The 21,557-nt window shown below is 46.3% G+C and overlaps 1 protein-coding gene across 9 annotated transcripts in view; it reads right to left on the bottom strand.

The window, feature by feature from the left end:
- Positions 1-21,557, bottom strand: part of RC3H1 (ring finger and CCCH-type domains 1) — an 828,931-nt gene that overhangs the window by 680,625 nt on the left and 126,749 nt on the right. For all 9 annotated transcript variants that reach the window (XM_086956761.1, XM_086956804.1, XM_086956790.1 and 6 more), the window contains 2 exons: positions 4,715-5,084; positions 3,474-3,594 (listed from right to left, as the gene is read on the bottom strand). In XM_086956761.1, coding sequence (XP_086812887.1) covers positions 3,474-3,594; positions 4,715-4,945 — 352 coding nt within the window. In that variant the 5' untranslated portion in view covers positions 4,946-5,084. The remainder of the gene's footprint in view (positions 1-3,473; positions 3,595-4,714; positions 5,085-21,557) is intronic.

Raw genomic sequence — 21,557 nt, 5'->3', positions numbered from 1 at the left:
AGTCACTGGGCCCAATGTTATCCAATGGAGCCGGGGATACTTCAAAGAGGTACGGTTTGCAGCTAGGTACCCACGGGCAAATGTCCAGGGGATTGTGGTGCGCACAGGGGGGAATGGAGAGGGGTGGGTGGGGTGTTTTACAAGGTAGCACCAAAGCTACACCACCAGCAGCACAGGAGCATCTGGGTGCAAAGTGTAAATCAGCATAGAGCACCCAATGATTTCCAATGGAGGCAGTCCGTTTTTGAAAGAGGCTGCAGGCTTGGAACAGGCTAAAAGAAGACGCTCAACGGCTAGGCAAGTAAGTTGGATAGCTGGGCGACACCTGGGCACCGTCAGCTGGGCTCTCCAAAGTCGGGGGCGGAGAACGCATGGGTGTCTTTCAGTGTCTGGTTTTCTTCGCTGGTTCTGGCTGCAGTAGGGGGGACACTTCGAACAGAGGTTGCAGGTGTTGAGGGATATAGGGTCCTGGAGAGGTCAGCCCCCGATGTAAAAGAGGTCAGGATTACAGGGGAGGCTTCACAGGATAGGCAAGTCACTCGAACTCGGGCCGTGGGCGTCTGGTGCAGTGGACGCGGATCCGCCTGGATCCAGAGTCCTTGAAGATGGGTGGTTCTTTGTTGGACAATCCATGGCATCGGAAGAAAGTCTTTATTGAAGTCAGCTCAGGTTTCCGGAGAGCTGTTGGCCGGAGGACACGCTGGGTTCTTCCAGCAGGGTCGCTGGAGGAGGAGACCGGCCGGTAGGGCTGGGGCCAAGTTAGTTGTCTTCGTCTCCACTGCTACACGACTCTTCGCAGGTCGTCGTAATTCATCAAGCAAGGTTCAGGGGTGCACCTAAATACTAGATTTAGGGACATTAGAGGAGTGTGCAGGTTGGGACCAATGGGTCCCTTTCCTGCAGTGTCTACACCAACTTTTAGGCCACCCTCCAGGGGGAGGGGGCATATGCTGCGTCCTTATTGGGGGGGTCCATCCCCATGTCCAAGTTGGAGGGGACTGAGATGTGAGCTTCAATTCGCCTACCCCACCTGAGGGTTGGAGTTGGCTAAGGTGGGCACACCCCTCTTTCTTTCTAGGTTTGCCTAAAGTCAGAGTAACTAACAAAGCCTTCGAAGCTTTCCCTTCGTGGACCCTGTCCATCCTGGGGGAGGAGGCATGACACCTCTGCCAAGGATGTGCTTTGTTTCAGGTCCCAGGGAGCAGAGGGCTCTCTACCCAGGGGTCCAGAAACCTGTCTGGTGGTGGCAGATGTTGGGTAGGCATTCAGGAACCACACCTGGGGTGGTCGTTTTTCAGGGGGCATCTCTAAGATGCCCTCTCATTGCATATTACATTAAATCCAACACTGGCATCAGTGTGGGTTTAATGTGCTGAGATGTTGGGTACCAAACTTCTCAGTCTTCAGTAAAGCCACCATGGAACTTGTGCTGACAAACCCACAACCCATGTACTCAAAATGGATTCACTGCACTTAAAATGTCTGAATGGCACAGTTGGGGCACATTACTTATGCAGCTTTGCCCTTACCTGTGGTATGGTAGACCCTGCCTTTAAGGCTGTAAGGAAGCCCGATGGGTGACTTACCCATGCGCCAGGCAGTGTTGGTGGGCCTGGCACACAGGGATGTGTGCCATGTTGACTCTTCAGTTTGGTCCAGCGGTGTGCCAATTGTGGAGACAAAGGTACAGTTTTGGGAAAGAACACAGGCCCTGTAAGACTGATTAACAGGGCACACTCAGTCAAGTTGGCATCTTGTATCAGGCAAAAAGTTAGGGGTAACCATGCAACAAGGGGCCCTTTCCTACACACCTGTCAAGAAGACAGAGGTGTACTAATCACAAGAGGTACAATCTAACCACAGAGACATCTATCCAGAATAACTCTGGTAGCCGGACCTGGAGGAGAGGCAACCCCATTAATCTGCGCAGGTCAACTCAAAGTTGGCACCATGTATCTGGCAAAAAGTTAGGGGGCCAAGCAAAAAGGGGCACTCTCCTACAATTCTGCAAAGTGCCAGGACACTCAGGGTATTGTTAACAATAGAAATTAATTATGCACATTTTTTATTGTTAATAAAGGCACTTGTTGTGCTGGAAATGTCCCTCGCATGGTGAAAGAGGCACTTACCGCTGCCTCGAGTGCCTTACTGGTTGTGAAAAAGGTATTCAAATCATAACGGCCTTGCCTTCACTCTTATCCAGACCTAGGCCTGTCCCTTGAAATGTGAGGTCCAAAACCTGTTCGGTAACCTGGAGGGAGGTCATACCCCCTTTTGTCTGCCCCAGATTACTGCTTCATGAAGGCTGATGACAGCCAAGTGCAGTGATCTCACTCTTAATTGTGCCCATATTGTACAAATTCCTGCTCGACAGTTCATGCGAGTTGCTTAAGACTGTTGCAGAACAGGTACCCTATGCAGCCAGACCAGCAAATGAGTGTCTAGAAAGCCAACCAAAGGTGGGAAATGAATTCCAACAAAACAGGTGTGTGGAGGGTCAAGGGGTGTTATTTAACGACCTGTCACCTTATGCCCCTACTACTAAGCTAACAACAGAACCTCCACCACCGCTCGATGAGAGCGCGGGGTACCGACGGACAGAGCGGGGCCTCAGTTTCCCCGAGCGGTCGCAGGGCGAGGTGAGGCCGTCACCCACATAATGCTGGGGAGAAGAACTTTTACTGTCTCCAGTGGACATTGGGGCTCCAAGTTCCTGGTAGATATAACAGTATCCAGATAGTAACTTTATACTGTACACATCCTTGAGTATTTATGTAATTTCTTTGCAGTAGCATTTTGCCAATGTAGGTCCTGATGAAAGCCGGAGCAATGCTACATTCGGCTGAAACATGTTGACCATCTCACATCGCCATAATGTTGTCCCATGTTTTGATAACTAGGCGGGTTTTTATTTTTGACACCTAGACATTTCACATTAAATAATTTCTTGTGTTCTAGGTAGTCAATTTTATCCACACATCATTATTCGAGCACTGCACTTTATTATCATGATTTCTTTGAGCACCAATATGGCCAATGTATCCACATTTACCTCCGCACCACTACCTCATGGTTTGGATGGTACCTAAGTCGATTTACAATTCCCACATGATGAAATTCCGCCATGAGGGTGGTCAGATGGGAATTCTAATAGCCATCAGTGACTCTCTTTTTACTCTTTGGCACACACTCCCCTGTGATCATTTGGTATCATCATGTTGACACACTTCCCTTGACCTGGTCACCTTTTTCTGTTGTTAGGGAAATTAATTCGCACAAATAGCAATAAGTATTGTAACGTCCAAAAGAGGTCTTCATTAACAGGCAGCTAAAAGCTGCTGCAGACAACCCCTAAAACTGTGTATTCAGAGTCCCCTACAGTAATGGATCTGCTACAACTTAATTCTATTCACTCTTGTTAACAGTCACTTCCAAAAACAGTTTAGACTAACAGGATGTAAAGGCGGCCCTACCTCTGGCGCTGCTGAGTGGTTTGAGATACAGTGCCAGTTCTTCCACACATTTCTTGGCCTCTTCATAGTGTTTCGTGTCCTCGACCCCACTGCATAATGTGATGGGCTGCTGCTCGGGAACCTGAAGGCAACAAAGGAGAGAAGCAGCTTCACTAAAGTGTGTGCATAAAGAGGGTGTTAGACAAAGGTCCTAGAACAATAGGTAGCCGCAATCAAAAAGCAATTTATAACCAGTCAGTAGTTTTTCTATGCCAACACCAATCTCCACAATCCAGTGGAGATGGATAAGGCAATAAAAGGGGGTAGCATTAGCTAAAGCAATAAAAGCATGAGGAATTGAGGTGAATAATGCCAAATAAATTATCTTGACAAAAGGTTGATAAGGAGAGAAAATAGACTTTTGAGGAAAAGAACCAGCAAGAGGGAGAAGATGAAGCAATGGAGACAGAGGTGGAGGGACCTATGGTAGGAGGAGAGAAGAAAGCTGATGCAGGCTGTATAGAAGAGTAGGAAAAGTAGTGGCAAAGAATTGAAGGAGAAAGTGGCTGGAAAAGAGGTAGGAAAGGAAGTAGTGGCAAAAAGATGAAGGGGAGCAATAGCAAGATTGGAGAAAGCAATGAAACTGAATGAGGTGGAGGCAAAAATAAATGAGAAGTGGTGAAAAAGAGTGTGATTGGTGATTTGGAGATAAAGAGGAGAAGAATCAGATATAGGTGGAAGAGGAGGCAACTTCCATTAGTAAAAGAGCACCTTCTTTCAAGGAGAAAGTGTTAAGGAAACCAGATGGAAACTATTGGTAAGATGCAGTAAGACTCTTGAGGTAAGCAGAACAAAGCCCAAAGGGCAATGGAGTAGGGGATAGGGAGAAGGAGGCCCCAGAGATAAAAGGTAGAGGGGGCTCAGAAAGGGGTGTGAGGGAGCAATGCCCAGGGGGTGGGAGTGTTCAAAGAGAAAAACAGCAGCCAGGTTCCGTGAGCAAGCCAGAGAAGATGGGAAGCAAGGAGCTGGGGGATGGGCAAAGTGAGAACCCTGAGGAAGCAAAACCCAATGGAAATAAGGGGGCGTGCAAAGCCCACGTCAAAGGGGCAAGGGGATGTAAGGCACACCAGAAAGATATTTTACTGCATGTAACGGATGTCATGGCTCAAGAAACCCCATTTGTGGGTCACAGGCAAGCTGATGTCAACATACTAACATTCAGAGGTAGTGGGATTATTTCAGTGCAAGGTCCAGCATCTTACCTGAGCTCCCACCAGCTGCAGCAAGGCCGAGTTGACAGGCAGGAGCTCGATATCTGTATTGATGGAGGTCTGGTCGAAGGGGCATGCTTTGCGGTGAAGTTTGTTGAGGCACATCTTACAAACGGTGTGGCCGCAGCCCAGGCTGATGGGCTTTCGGATGGTCTCGTCAAACGTCTGGGTGCAGATGGGGCAGGAGAGGAAGTCGGTCCACTGTGGAGCTTGCACAGGCATCGCCTCCGAGTTACAATTCACAAAGCACAACTGAAATCTAAAGAGCAGATTCCATTGGAATCAAAATCTGGATTTTCTTTTTTTTTTTTTAAATATCTTCTGTAAATACAGATGGTCAGCACATAGTGTGACACATATCCTGCAAAATAAAAGGAACATATATTAACTTATGAGTGGTGCCTGTGTGCAGATTTTCTACTTGAAAGTATATATACTTTATTGGTTGGTTACAAATTAAAACAACATGAGGCAAAAGGAAAAGTAAAACTATCAATTGTAAGAGATGGAGAATAATGTACATGAAAAGTAACAAACATGTCTAGCGGTAACATTACGAATTCCATCTTCCACTGACGTCCTCCCTAAGCCCACCCCACCCCAGTCCTATTTTCAACTCTTCTGAAATTTCACTGGCCCCTCAACTTGTTAAAATGTCTGAACTCACCTTCCCTATCCTCTATGGAATCTTGAGTCACAGTGCACACTAACCACCCAAAAATAAATAATAAAAAATTTTAAAAACACAAATACAAAAATGTGACATCTACGGTAAGAACGGTAAATTTTACCCAAATGGTTCTATATTTCTATTAAACCTAGTGTACGATTCAAAATAAATTGCTTACCGTTCAGTACTTTTTTTTGTTTTTACACAAGACAACTTTTGGTGACCTTGGTTATATTGACCGGCCTTTGATAACATTTATGAAATTTTTATTTTTCAAGACTTTGGACTAAGTAAATTCAAGAGTTACAAAATTAAGTGATGAATCATTTATTACAGATTCATTAAAAGGAGACAGCAGCTAAATGTGAATCCTATGATTGGAAGCCCATGGACATACAACAGAGCCCTTCAGGTTCAGTTTCTAGGAACAAAACCCTTTTACCAAGAAAAACAAAGTCAAAACTCCTACGGTCACAATATTATTAACCCATGAATGTTGGTATGCCCAGGCAGATGTACAAACCAAGAATCAACAGTAGCCTATAAGAATACTGAGCAAAACAAATATAGAAGATAAATAAAGATAAAAAAGAATACATTTGTGTCTTTTACTCCTTAATAATGTTCAGCTGAATGAACCTTAGGCCCTACATTTTGAAAACAATCCCTGAACGTTGGCAGTTACTTGTGAATGTGCAACCACAACAACCTCCACAGTGCTTCTAAAGTCGTACAGCATCATTGGTGACATTCAGTCAGTCAGTCAAGAGGCAATGCACCCTGAGAAGGTCAGTGAGGAACCAATTAAAGAGTCCACGAGGGAGGCATACATCCTGGAAGGAAATCAAATCGAGGGGGACAGGCAGTGCATCCTGGGAGGGACATGGCATCGTCCCAGCCTGCCAGGGAGGTTATGCACCCTAGAAGAACTAGGTACAAGCAGACCAGAACCAGTCTGCCAGGAAACCATTGCACACTGGGAAGGCTCCGTTAAGAGGAAAACACTGAGAGCACTGCCACATCCTGTTTGAATGTAAATGTAAATTGTAAATTGATACTTGTATAGCGCACTACTCACCCGCAAGGGTCTCAAGGCGCTTGTACGAATACCGCTGTGGAACCCATCCTGGCTTTCCCTGTGAGGCGTCCACTCCTGGGCACCCCCCAAGGTGGAGGCCAGGCATCCTTAGTCTTGTGGGGGCTGTTGTGGAGATTAAGCAAGCTATTGCCCAGAGTTGCAGAGTGGGACTCCATGATTGGAATAGGCACTGAGGCGAGAATTATCAGGTCCATGGAATTTTGAGCACAAGATCCGCTGAGGCGGGGAACTGAACCCTGGTCCCGGCCAGACCTCTGCATCAGGGTCTGCCGCTCTAACCATTGGGCCACAAGCCTATTAAACGAAGTTCTCAAACATAGGTGAACGATAGTCTGCAGCTCTTTGAATACAAATATAAACTGAAAAAGTCGACATTAAGATTACAGAATTTCAAGAGTCACAACATTCTAAAGTTAGCTTGACTCTTCAGGTGGAAGCATGAATCTTCCATCTGGGACAGCAGAAGCACTATTAATAGGCATGCTGGCAACCTGTGAATGGAGAATTTGGAATTTCCAATCAATCATCTTTTTCAATCAGTTTAAGGGGTTTCACCTAAATTTAATTTCATTTTTCATCGATTGGTGGCTATCTTTCTGTAACAATTATTTATAGCAAAAAAACAACTATTCTTCATTCAGAATTCTGACAATAAGAGTGGCCGTGCTCGAAGGTAGTGAGGGGGAAGTAACCAGAAAATTAAACAAACTATAGTAGGATACAGTAGTAGAGATGTTAACATCACTGAGTATAGAGGTATACTTTGTCCCAATTTCATTTGTGCGCTTTCTCTTTTATTTGTGGTATATTTTTAACAACCCATTTTATAGGTCTATGTTTATGCAATAGTGTAAAATTGATTAAACCACTTTCCTGCCATTGCTATTTTGCATATGATATACATGAACACTTTAGTTAAGAAAAAAAGTGAAAAAGCCAATGACATTCTACAGCTTGGTTTGAAGCTCTATTTGACAAATAAAAATCAAGTAATGTAACATAACATCGTGCACATTCCCTCTTCTGCGCCACTTTGGATTGTTGAAGCAACATAATGGCAGTAAAAGCCATGTCCAAGCTCCAACATGACGCACACAGAAGATTTACTAAATTGTCAGCTTATCTCGGGCCAAAAGAAGAAAATTGATTTATCCTGACCACGATAAAGGAGGGAAAAGTATATTAAAACATTTTTTAAAAACACACACACTCAATTTTGGAGATTTAAAAGAGAATTCAGAAACTACTAGGCTGCTTCCTAGAAAAAATATTGGTGCACATGTAATTCGGAGACACCCAATTAACAACTTAAACATTACAAATAACAGGCACAGAGCGGTACCTCAACACCAAAACTAATTCACAACATACAGTTCACTGCAGTTGTATGCTTGTTATACCAACAACAACCTACTCCCAACACTGTTGCAAAATGTCGCTTCTCCAGCTCTTGAAAGCACCAATTCCAGATCACGGGCTCTCAATAAGTGCACATTTGTTGTCGGAACACAGGACCCCCCAACCTCCCATGCCATCAAAAGTATAAGCCTTTATAAAACAATACTCTTTACCGCTTACAACACTCATTTTTGTTATGTTATGTTAAAGGTAATTTGTAGAGCGCATGTTCACCAGGCGGTTTCTTGGCGCTGAGGGAAGACAGCAGATATGAAACAGTGAACGGCTTTAATTATGCACTGGAGTAAAAGCCAGGTCTTAAGTAGCTGTCTAAACTCAGTGTAAGAGCCGGCAGTGCACAAATTAGAAGGGAGGGTATTCCAGAACTGGGGGGCCAGAATGGTATATCTGAGACCTCCATGTTTCTTTCGTTTAAAACTGTGGTAAACCAGCAGATTTTTATTTGATGAACGTAGATCACGAGCTGGACTATACCTCTGTATTTTAGAAGCAATGAAGGAAGGGCAACATCCAGAAAGGGCTTTATAGGTGGTACAGCACAGTTTGAATAGGCAGCGTTGGGGTAGAGGAAGCAAATGAAGGCTTTTCAATAATGGGCTTGTACGTTGGTGCTTGGGTTGACCAAAAATAAGCCTAGCTGCCTCATTCTGTACCAATTGCAGCCGTAAGCTGGAATACCAGTGTAGAGGGAATCTGCATAATCAATGCGAGAGATAACTAAAGCAAGCACCACTTGGCTGGACAAAAATCTGCTAATTTTCCGAATTCTTCGGAGATGGAAAAAACAGGCAGAGCCCACTGAGCTGATCTGGGCCTTCATAGTTAAATCATTACTGATGACAATTCCCAGACTTTTTACTGAGCTGACTGGGAGAGGGTGACTCCCTAATGGTGGAGGCCAAAAGTTGGAATTCCAGGGATTGGACAAACCAGCCGTCAAAATCAGCTCAGTTTTGTCTGGGTTTTAACACCCCTGACAAGAGTGCTTGCTGGGAAACACTTGCGGACAGTTAGAATCAGAATCAAATGCCATTTCTAAAATCTAGAACAGGTTGGGACTAGGCAAGGAGGCCTACCCAATCAACCTACAACATCAGCCTACAACCTTGCTGCTCCGACCAGCTAAGAGACAGAACTTGCTCTGACTTTTTGTTCGCTCCACTTGATGCGGGCACGTATACCAAGGCATTGCCTAGTCGAAGAACACCGCTTCTCAGAGGACACAAGCAATTACAATGCAATAGGTCTCACATTTGCGAAAGCTTAAGCTATTGGCATTGTAAATGACAATGCCTTTTATTTATCTGTTTTGATAATTAACACAAATGAAAGTCATTGACCATGTCAATAGCTCAAACTTTTGTAAACGCAAGACCTATTTCACTTCAAAGAAGCTGCCACCATTGTCCTGAGCTGCTTGGAAAGTGATAGAGCACATGGTGCCTGAATGTTGCAGGAAAGCACTGAATGTTGCTGGAAAGCATGTTGTGCCTGTAGTAGGAGAAACTCATTAAAGAAAATAATGCTTACAGACATATCATGTAACAGAAGTAAAAGGGCCAGTCCTCATGGGAGGTTACAAATGAAGGCAAGGCGGGACTAACAAGCCTATTAACGATTCAGAAGCCAGCATTTACAAAGGACAATGACACAAGCCAATGAAAAATATGGTCGGACAGGGGTGGAACTTCAAGTCCATACTCGAATACATCATGCCTCGCAGAGCAGCGCATGCGCTGCCCAGGCTCGACCTAAAAACAAGCAACCACATACAGTAGGAAAGCACCTCTGAGCCCAGCAGATCAGCTTCCGTCTTCACCGTTCCAGTGGCATCAGTAGCAAGTGGATTTCCCTCACCTGTAAACACCACGGAGCCGAAGCAAGCCACCTTCAACTGTCGGGAAACTCATCTTTTCTGCTGAGGATGGGCCCTCGGAAGTGCTCTGGGGGGAGAGCCGCCTTTGGGTCCACTTCGCCCGAGACCTTGTCATCACTCGGAACAACCTCACCAGACGAGACTTGCAGAACGTTAGTTAGACTTGCTCGGCTGCCGAACACGGCATTACTTACACAGGGGCCGACGGAGGAAAGGGAGAGTCCAGAAGAGGCAGGCCGGAGTAAGAATGGTTGACAAGAGCAAACCGTTGGTCCCCGCTCACAATGTCGTACTTATCACACTTTCACTCGTAAACTCTCTAGTCTAGGGCGTGCAGGGATAAATACTCCAAGTCCCGTGTGACCTGGCAAGAACTGCCCCCCGGCCCTGTTGCGGCCGGTCACGAGACCAGGCGGGGGAGGAAGCCGAGGAAGTGCAATCTTAAAGTAGCTACAGGAAACGTTTGGCTCAAAGGTTGACCGAGCTCGTCTCGTGTGTCACAAGAGTCTCCAAACGTTCAGGGAAGTAAGGAGGGAAACCCCGACCGGTAACAAAAAAAAAAAAAAAAAGCCCGACGCGCACCACGTTAGAGCAGTTCTGGTTTACATGTAAGTGAAACTTCCTGATGTACAATTCCATCACGTGAGGGGGCAGCCCGCAAGAACGCTCCCAACCATGCATCAAAAAACACGTGCATTCAAGAAAATCACGCGCAAGCACGCTGGCTCGGTGCCGCTGAAGTAAGACAAGGTGTTTACATTATTGGGTTTCAATGTTTTCGCCGCCAGAACGAGTACCGTTAGGCGCTTTAAACCCATGTTAAATCTTTCATTATGTCAACATTTGCAGCACGGTTACGCTGGATACCTACTGCACGTTAAACTTAATTATACATCAAGATGCACATTGAAAAACGTAGAACTAATTACCGTGCGACTCCCCCTACGACAGTGGTAAATTACGTTATTCGGTACTATTCCAACGATCAAGCTATAATATGGTGGTAGCATGCGATGTGACTTTTGTACTGTAGCAAAACATTTGGGAATGCACGTTTATTACTACACCTTTTCCACGTGAAATGCTGTATTAGACCGCATCTAGCTATAGTAAATACTATATAATGAGGCATATTAAAATTCCCATAACTGGATTGTGTCATTCAATATTCATGTTGCATATTTCATGCATTCTAAGGGAATCAATGTCAGCTATTTTTATTTTACTTACTTACTGCTAGTTTGGCTTTACCATTATGATAGGCGTTACACATTTTGTATTGTACATTTAGGAATGTGTATTATAGGTTTCATTGTACGGTATGTTTATATCCGTTTGCATTATTTATAATACACATTCCTAAACACTAAAGGGATAAATAAATAAAACCTTGCCATGAAAAGAATTGAAAGGCCTTCGTATTTAGTGTAAACTTCATACAAAGTGACGATTCAAATCTGAGAAGAAATGGATCCCCAGAAAAAAGAAAAAGAAAAAAACGCAAGAGAGTAGCAACAAACCGTATCAAAATCCCTAGAAATGTTGGTAAAGTACCCTTTCTTTTTTCCTTTTTAAGAAATGAGCGGATTTAACAAGCAAGAAGTTCTACTATTGAGGTCCCTGAAAAAATATCTCTCAAAAATAACAAAATTAGCTTGTGGGAAAGGCAGACTTTCTAACATAACAAAACCCTGTTATGTTGGTGTTATAAGTATGTGTATCCAAAGCAGTTCATGGTTTCAGGAACATAATCCTCAGACTAACAAGTTACTTACCTTTGGTAACACCTTATCTGATAGAGACAATATCTAGCCGCAGATTTGTTACCTTTCAATTTCCCCAGCCGTCAGACTGGATCCGACAATTATCGTGAGAAGTACCCCTGCAAGCCTGAAGGTGGCTCCGTGCAGCGTCCACACCGAAAGGTATGTCTGCGTCACCTTTATAGGCCCCACCTCAGCCCGCTGTCGTCAGTTACTTTTCACGACTTTCCATACCAGGATAGCACAGCAATGAAGTCCACCGACAGTGGTGTGTCCAAACTAGAGCCCTGAAAGGGATCATCCATGACCTTACAAATCTGTCTGAAGAACAGGGAGGATGGGTGGGTCAGTAAGGATTCTACGGCTCCATACTGTCTCTACCAGATAAGGCAATACCAAATGTAAGTAATTGCTATCTGATGCGAGTATTCTAGCTGCAGATTCCTTACCTTTGAATAGATACCCAAGGAATACCATCCCTGGTGGAAGGTCTGCGGACAAATTTAAACTAGGAAGTCCTGCAGGACCGAACAGGCAAAATGTCCGTCCCTGCGGACCAGACTGCCCAGGCAGTAATGCTCAGGAAACAAACATGTGCAAGGAAGCCCACATTGCTACTGGGCAGTTGTCCAGGACTGGGACTCCACGTGTTAACATGGTGGTTGCAGCTTTTAGCTCTGGTGGAATGAGCCCGTAAGCCTTCAGGAGGCTGTTCCTTTGCCAGTGCAAACCAGCTCTTGATGCAGAACACAACCCATCAAGAGATGGTCCGTTTCTGCAGCTCAAGAACTTTCTTCACACAAACAACCCCTTGAAGAGCTGGTCGCCACCTGGAACTTTCATGCGTGGTCAAAGTAGAATGACAACCCTCTTTTTAGGTCCAGACGGTGGAGTCACTCCTCTTCCTAGAGGGATGTGAATGACTATAAAAGGTGGGCACTGTGATAGATTGGCCCACATCTTCAGCCTTATTTGGGCAATGGCGACGGGTGGAGATATAGAGATTACACCGCCCACTACCTTTAGCACAGTTTGTACATGGGGTGGCAGGCACTATGCATAGTTGAGGAAGGGGATAGTTTAAAGGCCAGATTGCATGGGAAGCAGGGCGGGGGGACAGGGATATTTGTTACATTTTATGTACAGTTTAGATGACACACACACACACACACACACAACAGGAGCAGGAATTTAGTATTTTTTTTAACACTTTGCAATAGTTTGAAAACACTATCCGGATTTGCGGTACTGTCCGCATTGGATAGGAGTCACATGACGTGGGCGACGCCTCCCTGACCAAGACAGGGTATCGATAACAGGAATGGGGTCATCTGCAAAACAGAGAATTGGACTGTTGTCCTGGAACGTCAACAGTCTGGGCGACAAGCTAAAGAGGGGCATTGTGCTTCAATACCTAAAAAGACACTCAGACGTGGTCCTATAGCAGGAGACACATCTGATGGGGAACGCATGTGGGGCGATTACCAGGTGGGGCTATAAGCTAGTGGCACACTCCGCATTTAGCTCTGGGTCTAGGGGAGTAGGAATTATGGTTAGGAAGCACTTCCCGGTGGCAATCGACCTTAGGGTGGATAGACAACATTACAAAGGTCTGGAGGCTGCAGCTGCTGGGGTGGGGATCCTCTGTACCAGACTGCTGGCTACCCAACCCACTAGACCAGTACGAACCACACCCTCATCCAATCAGGCTGGGAAGGGTGTGCAGCTCGGTGGCTATAATAGGGATGCACGGTTGAGAGCAAAAGGCAGACTGGGGACGTGGGACAACCAAGAAGCTAAGGAATTGGCCATAGCCAGCAAGTCCTTAAAGCACTTCCGCGCTGAGTCTGCCTCGTCTCCGAAGAGATGGGTGCCATCAAATGGTATGTCCATGAGGGAATACTGGTCATAGAACAGTTGTAGTGTTCAGTGAGGTCATGGACCTCAGACATATCCCCAGGGGGAGGCAGAATGTTATTACTTTGAGTTGTCAGATCATCCAGGTTAATGTTTTGCATGCTTCTTTGCACCTTATTAGCTTCTCAAAGATTCTGTGATGAGGAAGGTGATGCAGTGGCGGTCTGTCCAGTCCAAGGGACAATATATTCAAGTTGGATTTCCCAAGGATTAGGACTAGGGTTGCTCCCTTGAAGCGAGTAGGGCTAGCGCATATTTGGGTTAGATTGAGGTCCATAAGGAAGGTTTTTAGGCTGTTTACAAAAGGGTCATTGATGTCATTCCAGTGGAAGTTATAATCTCAGAGGAAGATCTGAGTACCATGAAGATCTGCATTAGTTGAGATCATTTTCATAATCTGTTTGATGAAGGCAATGTCTCCTGAAGGATGGTAGAGCACGTGGAATTAAACATGCCTGTTACATGCAACCGCAATGCATACGTATTGGCACGACGAGACAGTAGCGGACTGTAGTTGTCTGACTACAAGATTATTATGTTATATACAGGTGATACCTCCATCTTGCCCAATAGATCGGTCTAATTTAATGATGTCATAGCTAGGAGGGACTAGTAAATCTAGGATATGTCCAGAGGAGTCATTTAGTCAGGATTCGGTCAGCATCAAAAGACCAGGATCACGTCCAAGGATGAGGGCGGCAATATCTGCTGCATGTCTTACTGTAGATCTGCAGTTGAGAAGCATGCATTTAAGCTTAGGGTTGGTGTCGGCCAGAGTCGTTTGTGTGGTGGTGACTCATGTGAGGTTGTTCTTGTTTAGGGATCTGGAATTAACCCTGGGTTCTCTGTGTGGGTCAGCTTTTAGCGTCTCGATTTGACAATTATTGCATGTGTTGACGTTTTACATTGTGTCGTAGGAGAGAGCTAATATCCTTGCCAGACAGAGGATCATTTAATCTAATGCGTTGAGAAGGGTTGTTGGGGAAGGGTGAGGTTTTCCATCTAGAGTGAGGAGAGGTCAAGATTGGGGAGAACATAGTGAATGGGTGATGTGCTGGAGGCCTGATGCAGTATAGTAGGATGGGTGTGATTATAACTGTTCGTTTTAGAGTACCTACTTAGTCACTCATTATTAGCTAGCTCAGAGGGGAGGTATAAAAGGCTTCTACTTTCCTTAACTTATGGAAGCTCTTCATGGTTCTAGACTAGGCCAGGTGTGGAAGAGTTCACCACTGGGTGGCCTAGCTGGATATTGCGAAGGCCTTTGACACTCCAGGCTGGCCTTACTTGCTAGCAGTACTGTGCACAATGGGTATGGGCCCAGTGCTTCTGGGCTGAACAAAGTTGCTGTATATGAAACTTCTGGCAGGGTTACTTAGGGGAACTGCCAGATTGCGAGGGGGACACAGCAGCATTACCCGCTTTCACCACTTGTTTCTTTGTTGGCCCTGCAGCCTTTTGCAATTCTACTACGCACCAAGGTCCCAAATGGGGTTTAAAAGTGGCTAACAGAAGCCATATCATATCTCTAAACACGGATGATGCACTAGTGTATTTCCTTAACAATCCCTACAACCTGATGCCATTAATGGATTGCTTGAATACGTTTGGGAGAATATCAGGTCTTCCGATGAACCGATAAAAGTCGTGCCTATTCCCTTTAGTAAAGCCTATGGACGAGCAATCTCAATTGGTGCCTAACAGGAATGCAACAGCATTTTGATACCTTTAAATATTTGGGAGTTATTATTTATCACAATGAACAGGATACAGTGGAAAGCAAATTAGGACGAGCACTTACAGCGATAAAACGGTAGATTCCCCTTTTGTTGCTCTCTACCTCTTTCTCCCATAGCAGGGTGGCTTTCTGTAAAATTATGGTCCAGCCTAGAATGCTATACTTTTTGCTGAACTCCAAATGGTGCTCAAGGAGGCTTGTTTTGGGGAATTGAGATCACTGCTGATTGCACCGATATAGGGGACATTGCTTCGTAGGCTGGCTATATCAAAACTGTATGTCTCCTTAATGGAAGCCAGGGTGGCTGCCCCAACTTGAGCTATGCTATGCTGTGGCCCAACTTTGGTTCCAGATGCGCTGGCTTTCCGATAGAGGTAGTCCTGAGAAGGATGATGTTATCAAAGGATTGGAGGATACCGTATATTAGGATGGCTCATGAACAGGGGTAGGACAAACACTCCCAGCAATACCCTTATGACTAAGGCGAAGTGATTTTGGAACACCTACATTCAACCGTGGGCTTGGCAATTTCCATATGCACTAAAGTTACCATTGTGGCCGGTGCCCTACTGCTTTTGGCTCACAATACATCACAATATCCGTCGTTAGGTGGAGGCTGGAATCCGTAGTTGGGGGGGGGGGGGGTTGGGGGGGCTTTTCATTAATCTAGTGCTGACTGTTTTTGAGGACCAAGGAGAAATGTATGAATTGGACCCTGGCAACTTTTAACTGTATACAGTAACTAAGGGTAAGCTATCTCAGATATGGGATTCCACCCACAAAGAACTCAATATCTCTCTCACATTGCAGGTGGCCCCAACGCATGGGTATGGATGTAATGAGGTCACAATGCTTTATAAAACACTATTACAGGTGCAGGACGTTTCTATGCACAATGTCAAAGGATGGAGGGAAACCCCTTTAAATTAGTAACTAGCTCACGTTTAATGGCTAAAATGTTTGGGTAGTGTTAAACATCCATAAAACGCTCTCAATTTAACTACCTTCACCACATTTACTTGACCCTGAAGCGTATAGGGCACATGTATCCGGGTGCGTCAAATGTGTGACCAAAATAGGCAGAGGGCAGTTTCGACCACATGGTTTGGTATTACTTGGGGGAGTCCAGAATTTGGGATGAGGTCGTGCAATATCTGAATGAGGTAGCTGGCAGACTGATACCCATGAAGGGAGCACTTTGTTTGCCGAGTCTTTCGCATCGCCAAAAAAAAAAGACTAAACACATGAAGGAACTCATGGACTTAATTCTGGTTTTGGCGAAACTCTACGTAGCTACAGGTTGGAAGGCCCAAGTGGCACCACAATTTATTGACTTGTTGAAAGAAATCAAGTAATGGAAATGTGCTGAAATCGATATGCTTTTCAGGGTGAAGGCAGAAGAGACCAGCACCATTCGGTATGATGCATTAAGCATGCACATGGAAAAAATAGAAGACAAATAAGATAAAACAGCTCATTGAAAACAGTATTGCATGGAAGGGAATTGAACTTGGTACTATGCTTGAACGACGGGAGGGGTGGCAGTACCAGTAGGTGGGGATGCTTGTAGATGGTTTGGGCAAATAAATAAATGGGGCTACTGTACTCGGACGGTTTAATTTCCTATTTTTTCATGGTTTAACACTTGTTGAGTATTAAACTTGGAATTAGTATACTTTACGAGCTCTATACTATGAGAGCAGGTAATTCCTCTGTTCTTCATGCAGTGTGAATATTAGATTGCATCTGTGCGGGGCAGAACTACAGATTGATAATGCATAAAACCTAGATTTGCTTCATAGTAAAATATTCAAAAATTTTGACATACTTTTTCGTCGCAGAGTGAACTTGGATGCAGTATTGAAAGTATGCCGCACCAAACACTAGATGTTGCTTTATGTAAAAGGAGAAGCAATATTGAACAAAATAATATTCGAGCAGCCACATCAAAACTGTTAACAATCCATGAAAGTCAGATTGTCCTGGGGTCGTGGCTTGCCGAGCTGCAGGATGGACGGCTTCTGAAGGGGCTCTGCAGGCCAGGTCTAAATATCCTACAAGATCACAGTTATTACTGGGAATCGATCGCTAGCAACGAGTGCTACAACACTCTACCCTTCTCTGCTCTGAACGAGGGGCGCTGCGGGGAGAAAATGAAATTTTGACAGAGCTACAGCGCCTACCTCATCGCAGCCTGAACGCTTTGTGAAGCCGTCGCCATTTTGCTGCGGACCTCCGACAAACTGGCTGCCGTGTGCTGTGCTGACTGCAGCTGGGCGGCCCGCCGGTGTCAATGCAAGGCTGCATCTACACGAAATCGACTGGGCATCCAAGGGCATGGCCGGTCCAGCGAGAGGCGCCCCTAACCAGCCCTGCAAGCCACTGGCCAGGTGACGCCGGCTCCAGCGGACATCCGGAGGCTGCATTGGCGGCCGGGAGCATGAGCAGACTGCAGCCATAGGAGGATCCGGCCTTGGGGCACTGGTTCAACCGGACGAGGGGAGTGTGTGGCTGGTCGGGCTAAAAGGGAGCCTGTGTGAGTTGCTGCCATCTCAGGCTCTTCGTACTGGGCTTCTCTGGCCTGCGGTGGTGGGGCCAGGCAGGCGGCGGGTGTCTGGGGTACGGCGGTCTGCCTGTACTTGGTCCGCAACCCCCCCCCCCCTTTCTGGGTTGCTGCCATTGTGGGGGCCTCTCTGGGCTCGCGGGAGGTAGGGGATTAGGTTCTGGTGCCTGCCGTGCACGGGAAGCACATTGTATCGGGTGTGCCCCCCCCCCCCCCCCATCCTCTTTGCCTGTTCGGGTGTGCCCCCCGCCCCCTTCCCAGTGGATGTAACATCCCGGTAGAGATCGCTCCCGGCACTCTGCCCCAAGGGAGTTTACGTTCCATTGCGCACACAGCCTAATCTGTGCACAGCTGCCCTCCGTGAACCCACGTGCCCAGCCTAACCAAGTGCGCACTACAGTACCCCAGTGCGAGAGCGATTCACTTGAGAGGGAAACAGGACCGAGTTCATAGTGGCCAAAGGCAGCGATGGGGAAGGCAGAGCCCAAACAAACCGAACTCCCGTTTGAAAATAAGCGCCACGCTCGCAACACAGAGGCCAGCTCCGATCCGGACACGGCTCATGGTGCCAAAGAAATGGAAGAGCATCAGGAGGAAGATCTACGCGCCATAATACTAGCTGTCTGCTCAAGCATCATGAAAACAAAACTGATGACCTCACCACTTCTATCGAAAGGGTCAAGAAGAGCTGACTCATGAGACACGCCAGGACACACTGGAGAACAGACTCTTATACCCAAGACTTCCAAGCAGAATCCAGGACACAAGTCTTTGACATGGAAAAGATTCTAGCGGTGATAAAAGCGACAAATGAAGATTTGGAGGCACGGTCTAGGCGCAACAACCTCTGAATTATTAGCAGCCGGAGACCACCGCAATTCCGAAAATGGAGCAGTTCATCGAGGACCTACTGCGTGAACGGTTTGGACCTGTACTCTCATCAGTTATGATTATTGATCGCGTATCGTTCTCTGGGCCCCAGGCCACTGGCAGGGGCGACTCCTCGCCCCATAATAGTGCGACTCCTGAACAATAGGGACAGAGATGAAATATTAAAAGCAGCTAGAACCAAGAGCCCTATCACTCACCAAGGGAATACACTTTCTTTTTTCCCAGACTACACGCCCTACATTCTAGCTGCACACAGACAGTTTGCGCAGGTGTAGCGAAAACTACTGAGCACATCAATTTTGTACGCTATGTTGTACCCAGCTAAGTTGAAGATAACGTACGATGAGCAAGCTCATTTCTTTACAGATGCCAAGGTGGCTCTCAAATACGCGATGAATATATGTGCCAAAAAGCTGCCTCTACAGTGCTCACAAGATCCTGGCTCTGAGCCGAATCTCAGCGATAATGACGGACTACATTACTGAGCTTTGACACACTCTGGAAGTGTATCCGGTATCATTCTCGCTCTGCGAGTCCGAACTGGAATCCAACGATGTAGCGCCTACAATGCCCTCATACTGTTATAAGCTCCTTTTGCCTTAGATTTCATGTCATCTATTCCTTAACACCCGTTTTGAACTGGCCACCCTGCCACTAGGCAGGTTTATGCCGGCGACAGTAGCCCTGCAGGGAGATCTCCCATGTGCTCTTTGGTCTATCTTAATAGGGGGGATTCAGGGAGTGGGATGTACTAATTCACAGTCTGTTTGGGAGTTTGGTGGGGGGTGGGGGGGGGGGGGTATAACTTTTTCAGATATGCAGTTACTCTCTTTGCAGACTCGTCTTACTACTGAGTACAACATTTTTAGAAGTCAACCATGTTTGCCTGCCCATGTGTACTTAAAAACGAAGTCTCATGGTTTCAGGAGCTTGCCCACCGTCTCACAATAAAATTGTCCCACAAGGACGAATATCTCATACATACCTTCAACAAAATGCCGGAGGTAACATTTACTACTTGAAATATCAAGGCTCCTAACGACTTCAGAAAGTCTAGATTGAAGCATGCATACTTAATAAGGCATCACATAGATGTGTGCTTCCTACAGGAAACGCATTTGAAAGGGGTCTCGGACGCTAACTTGCGCAATAAATACCGGGGAAAGGTGTACTCGGCCCTTAACTAACTATGAACGAGGTGTCTCTGTGCTGATAAAGCACAGATTTGGCTGGACGACCACTCAAGTACAGATCGACCCGGATGGAAGGTTCCTAATACTTAATGGCGTGATGATGTCCACAAAAATGACACTGGTGACAACTTATGGCCTGAATGTAGACGGCCAACAATTCTTCTTAGAGGTTTAGGCGAGGTTGGTGATGGCTGGAAGAGACACAGTCATATGGGGTGGAGATTATAAAGTCACATTAGATAATGCATTAGATAGAGTTGGTTCTGCCCGCAACCCACACACCAGAGCAGCTCTAGAGCTAAATCCCATTGTTTGACCACAATCTCATCGACATATGGCATAGTAGAAACGCACAAGTTACTTGCCTTCGGTAACGGTATATATGTAAGAAACATTAGTTCGTGTTTGAAGCCTGGGGATATTCTAAGGTAAGGAATCTGACTGGATCAGAAAGTTTTCGTCAGCAGTACCCTTGCGCATCAGTAGGCGTCATCTGCGGCTCCGCGTCCGACGTCGGCATCGTGATCGCCGGGATGACGTCTGAGTACTTACACGCCACCCTCGCGTGCTGATGTCAGTTCTGTACATAGCTTTCCGCGCCAGGAATGCAGAGCCATGATTGAAACAGACACTGGTGCCATGAAACTAGGGCCCTGAAAGGGATGACCTTAACCCTAGATATCGGTTCGCAGAACGGGGAGGATGGGAGGGGCGGTAAGGAATCTAACACTAACTACTGTTTCTTACAGATATATCGTTACCGAAGGTTAGTAACATGTGCATCTGAAAGAAACACGTTAGTGTTAGATTACTTACCTTAGAATAGATAACCCAGCAATACCAACCCCGGTGGTGGGTCTGCGAACCAAGATCACACCAGAAAGTCCTGGAGAACGGAACGGCCGAAAAAGCCATCTCTCCTGACTTGTCGGTCCAGCAGTAGGGCCTAGCGAACGTGTGCAGCGAGGCCCATGTTGCTGCCTGACAGATGTCCTGCAAGGAAACTCCCCGATCCAGGGCAGTAGTAGCCTCCGTGGCCCGAGTCGAATGGGCGCGTAGCCCCACAGGAGGCTCCTTTTTCGCCAAAGAGTAACAAACCTTGATGTACAAGAAGACGACCCACCGAGAGATGTTCCACTTGTGCAGCGCCCGTTCCTTCTTAGCGCCCACGTAACCAATAAAGAGCTGGTTGTCCACCCAGAACTGGCGTGTGCGATCTAGATAGAAGGAGATCGCACGTTTTGGGTCCAGACGGTGGAGCCTCTCTTCCTCTTTCGAGGGATGCGGCGGCGGAAAGAAGGTAGGCATGGTGATGGACTGCCCATTATGAAAGGGTGTGACCACCTTGGGCAGGAAAGAAGGACGAGTCCTCAGAACAACCTTGTCCGGATGGACAGAGAGGAAAGGAGGTTTAGAAGATAGAGCCTGGAGCTCACTCACTCTCCTGGCAGAGGTGATGGCAACCAGGAATGCAGTCTTAAGAGTCAGAAGACGAAGAGGACAGTAATGAAGTGGCTCAAAGGGAGCGCACATCAGATACGTTAGTACAAGATTCAAGTCCCACTGAGGCATCACAAAGGGAACAGGAGGAAACATGTGTATGATGCCTTTCAGGAATCTATTTACAGCAGGGGACTTGAAATGGGAAGGCTGATCAGGAAGCCTTAAGAAGGCTGAAATGGCCGAGAGGTAGCCCTTGATAATG

Source organism: Lissotriton vulgaris, chromosome 1_1 (assembly GCF_964263255.1).
Source record: "Lissotriton vulgaris chromosome 1_1, aLisVul1.2, whole genome shotgun sequence".
Taxonomy (NCBI): Eukaryota; Metazoa; Chordata; class Amphibia; order Caudata; family Salamandridae; genus Lissotriton; species Lissotriton vulgaris.
Note: the sequence above shows the minus strand (reverse complement) of the source record. Positions and strands in the feature narration are given on the sequence as shown.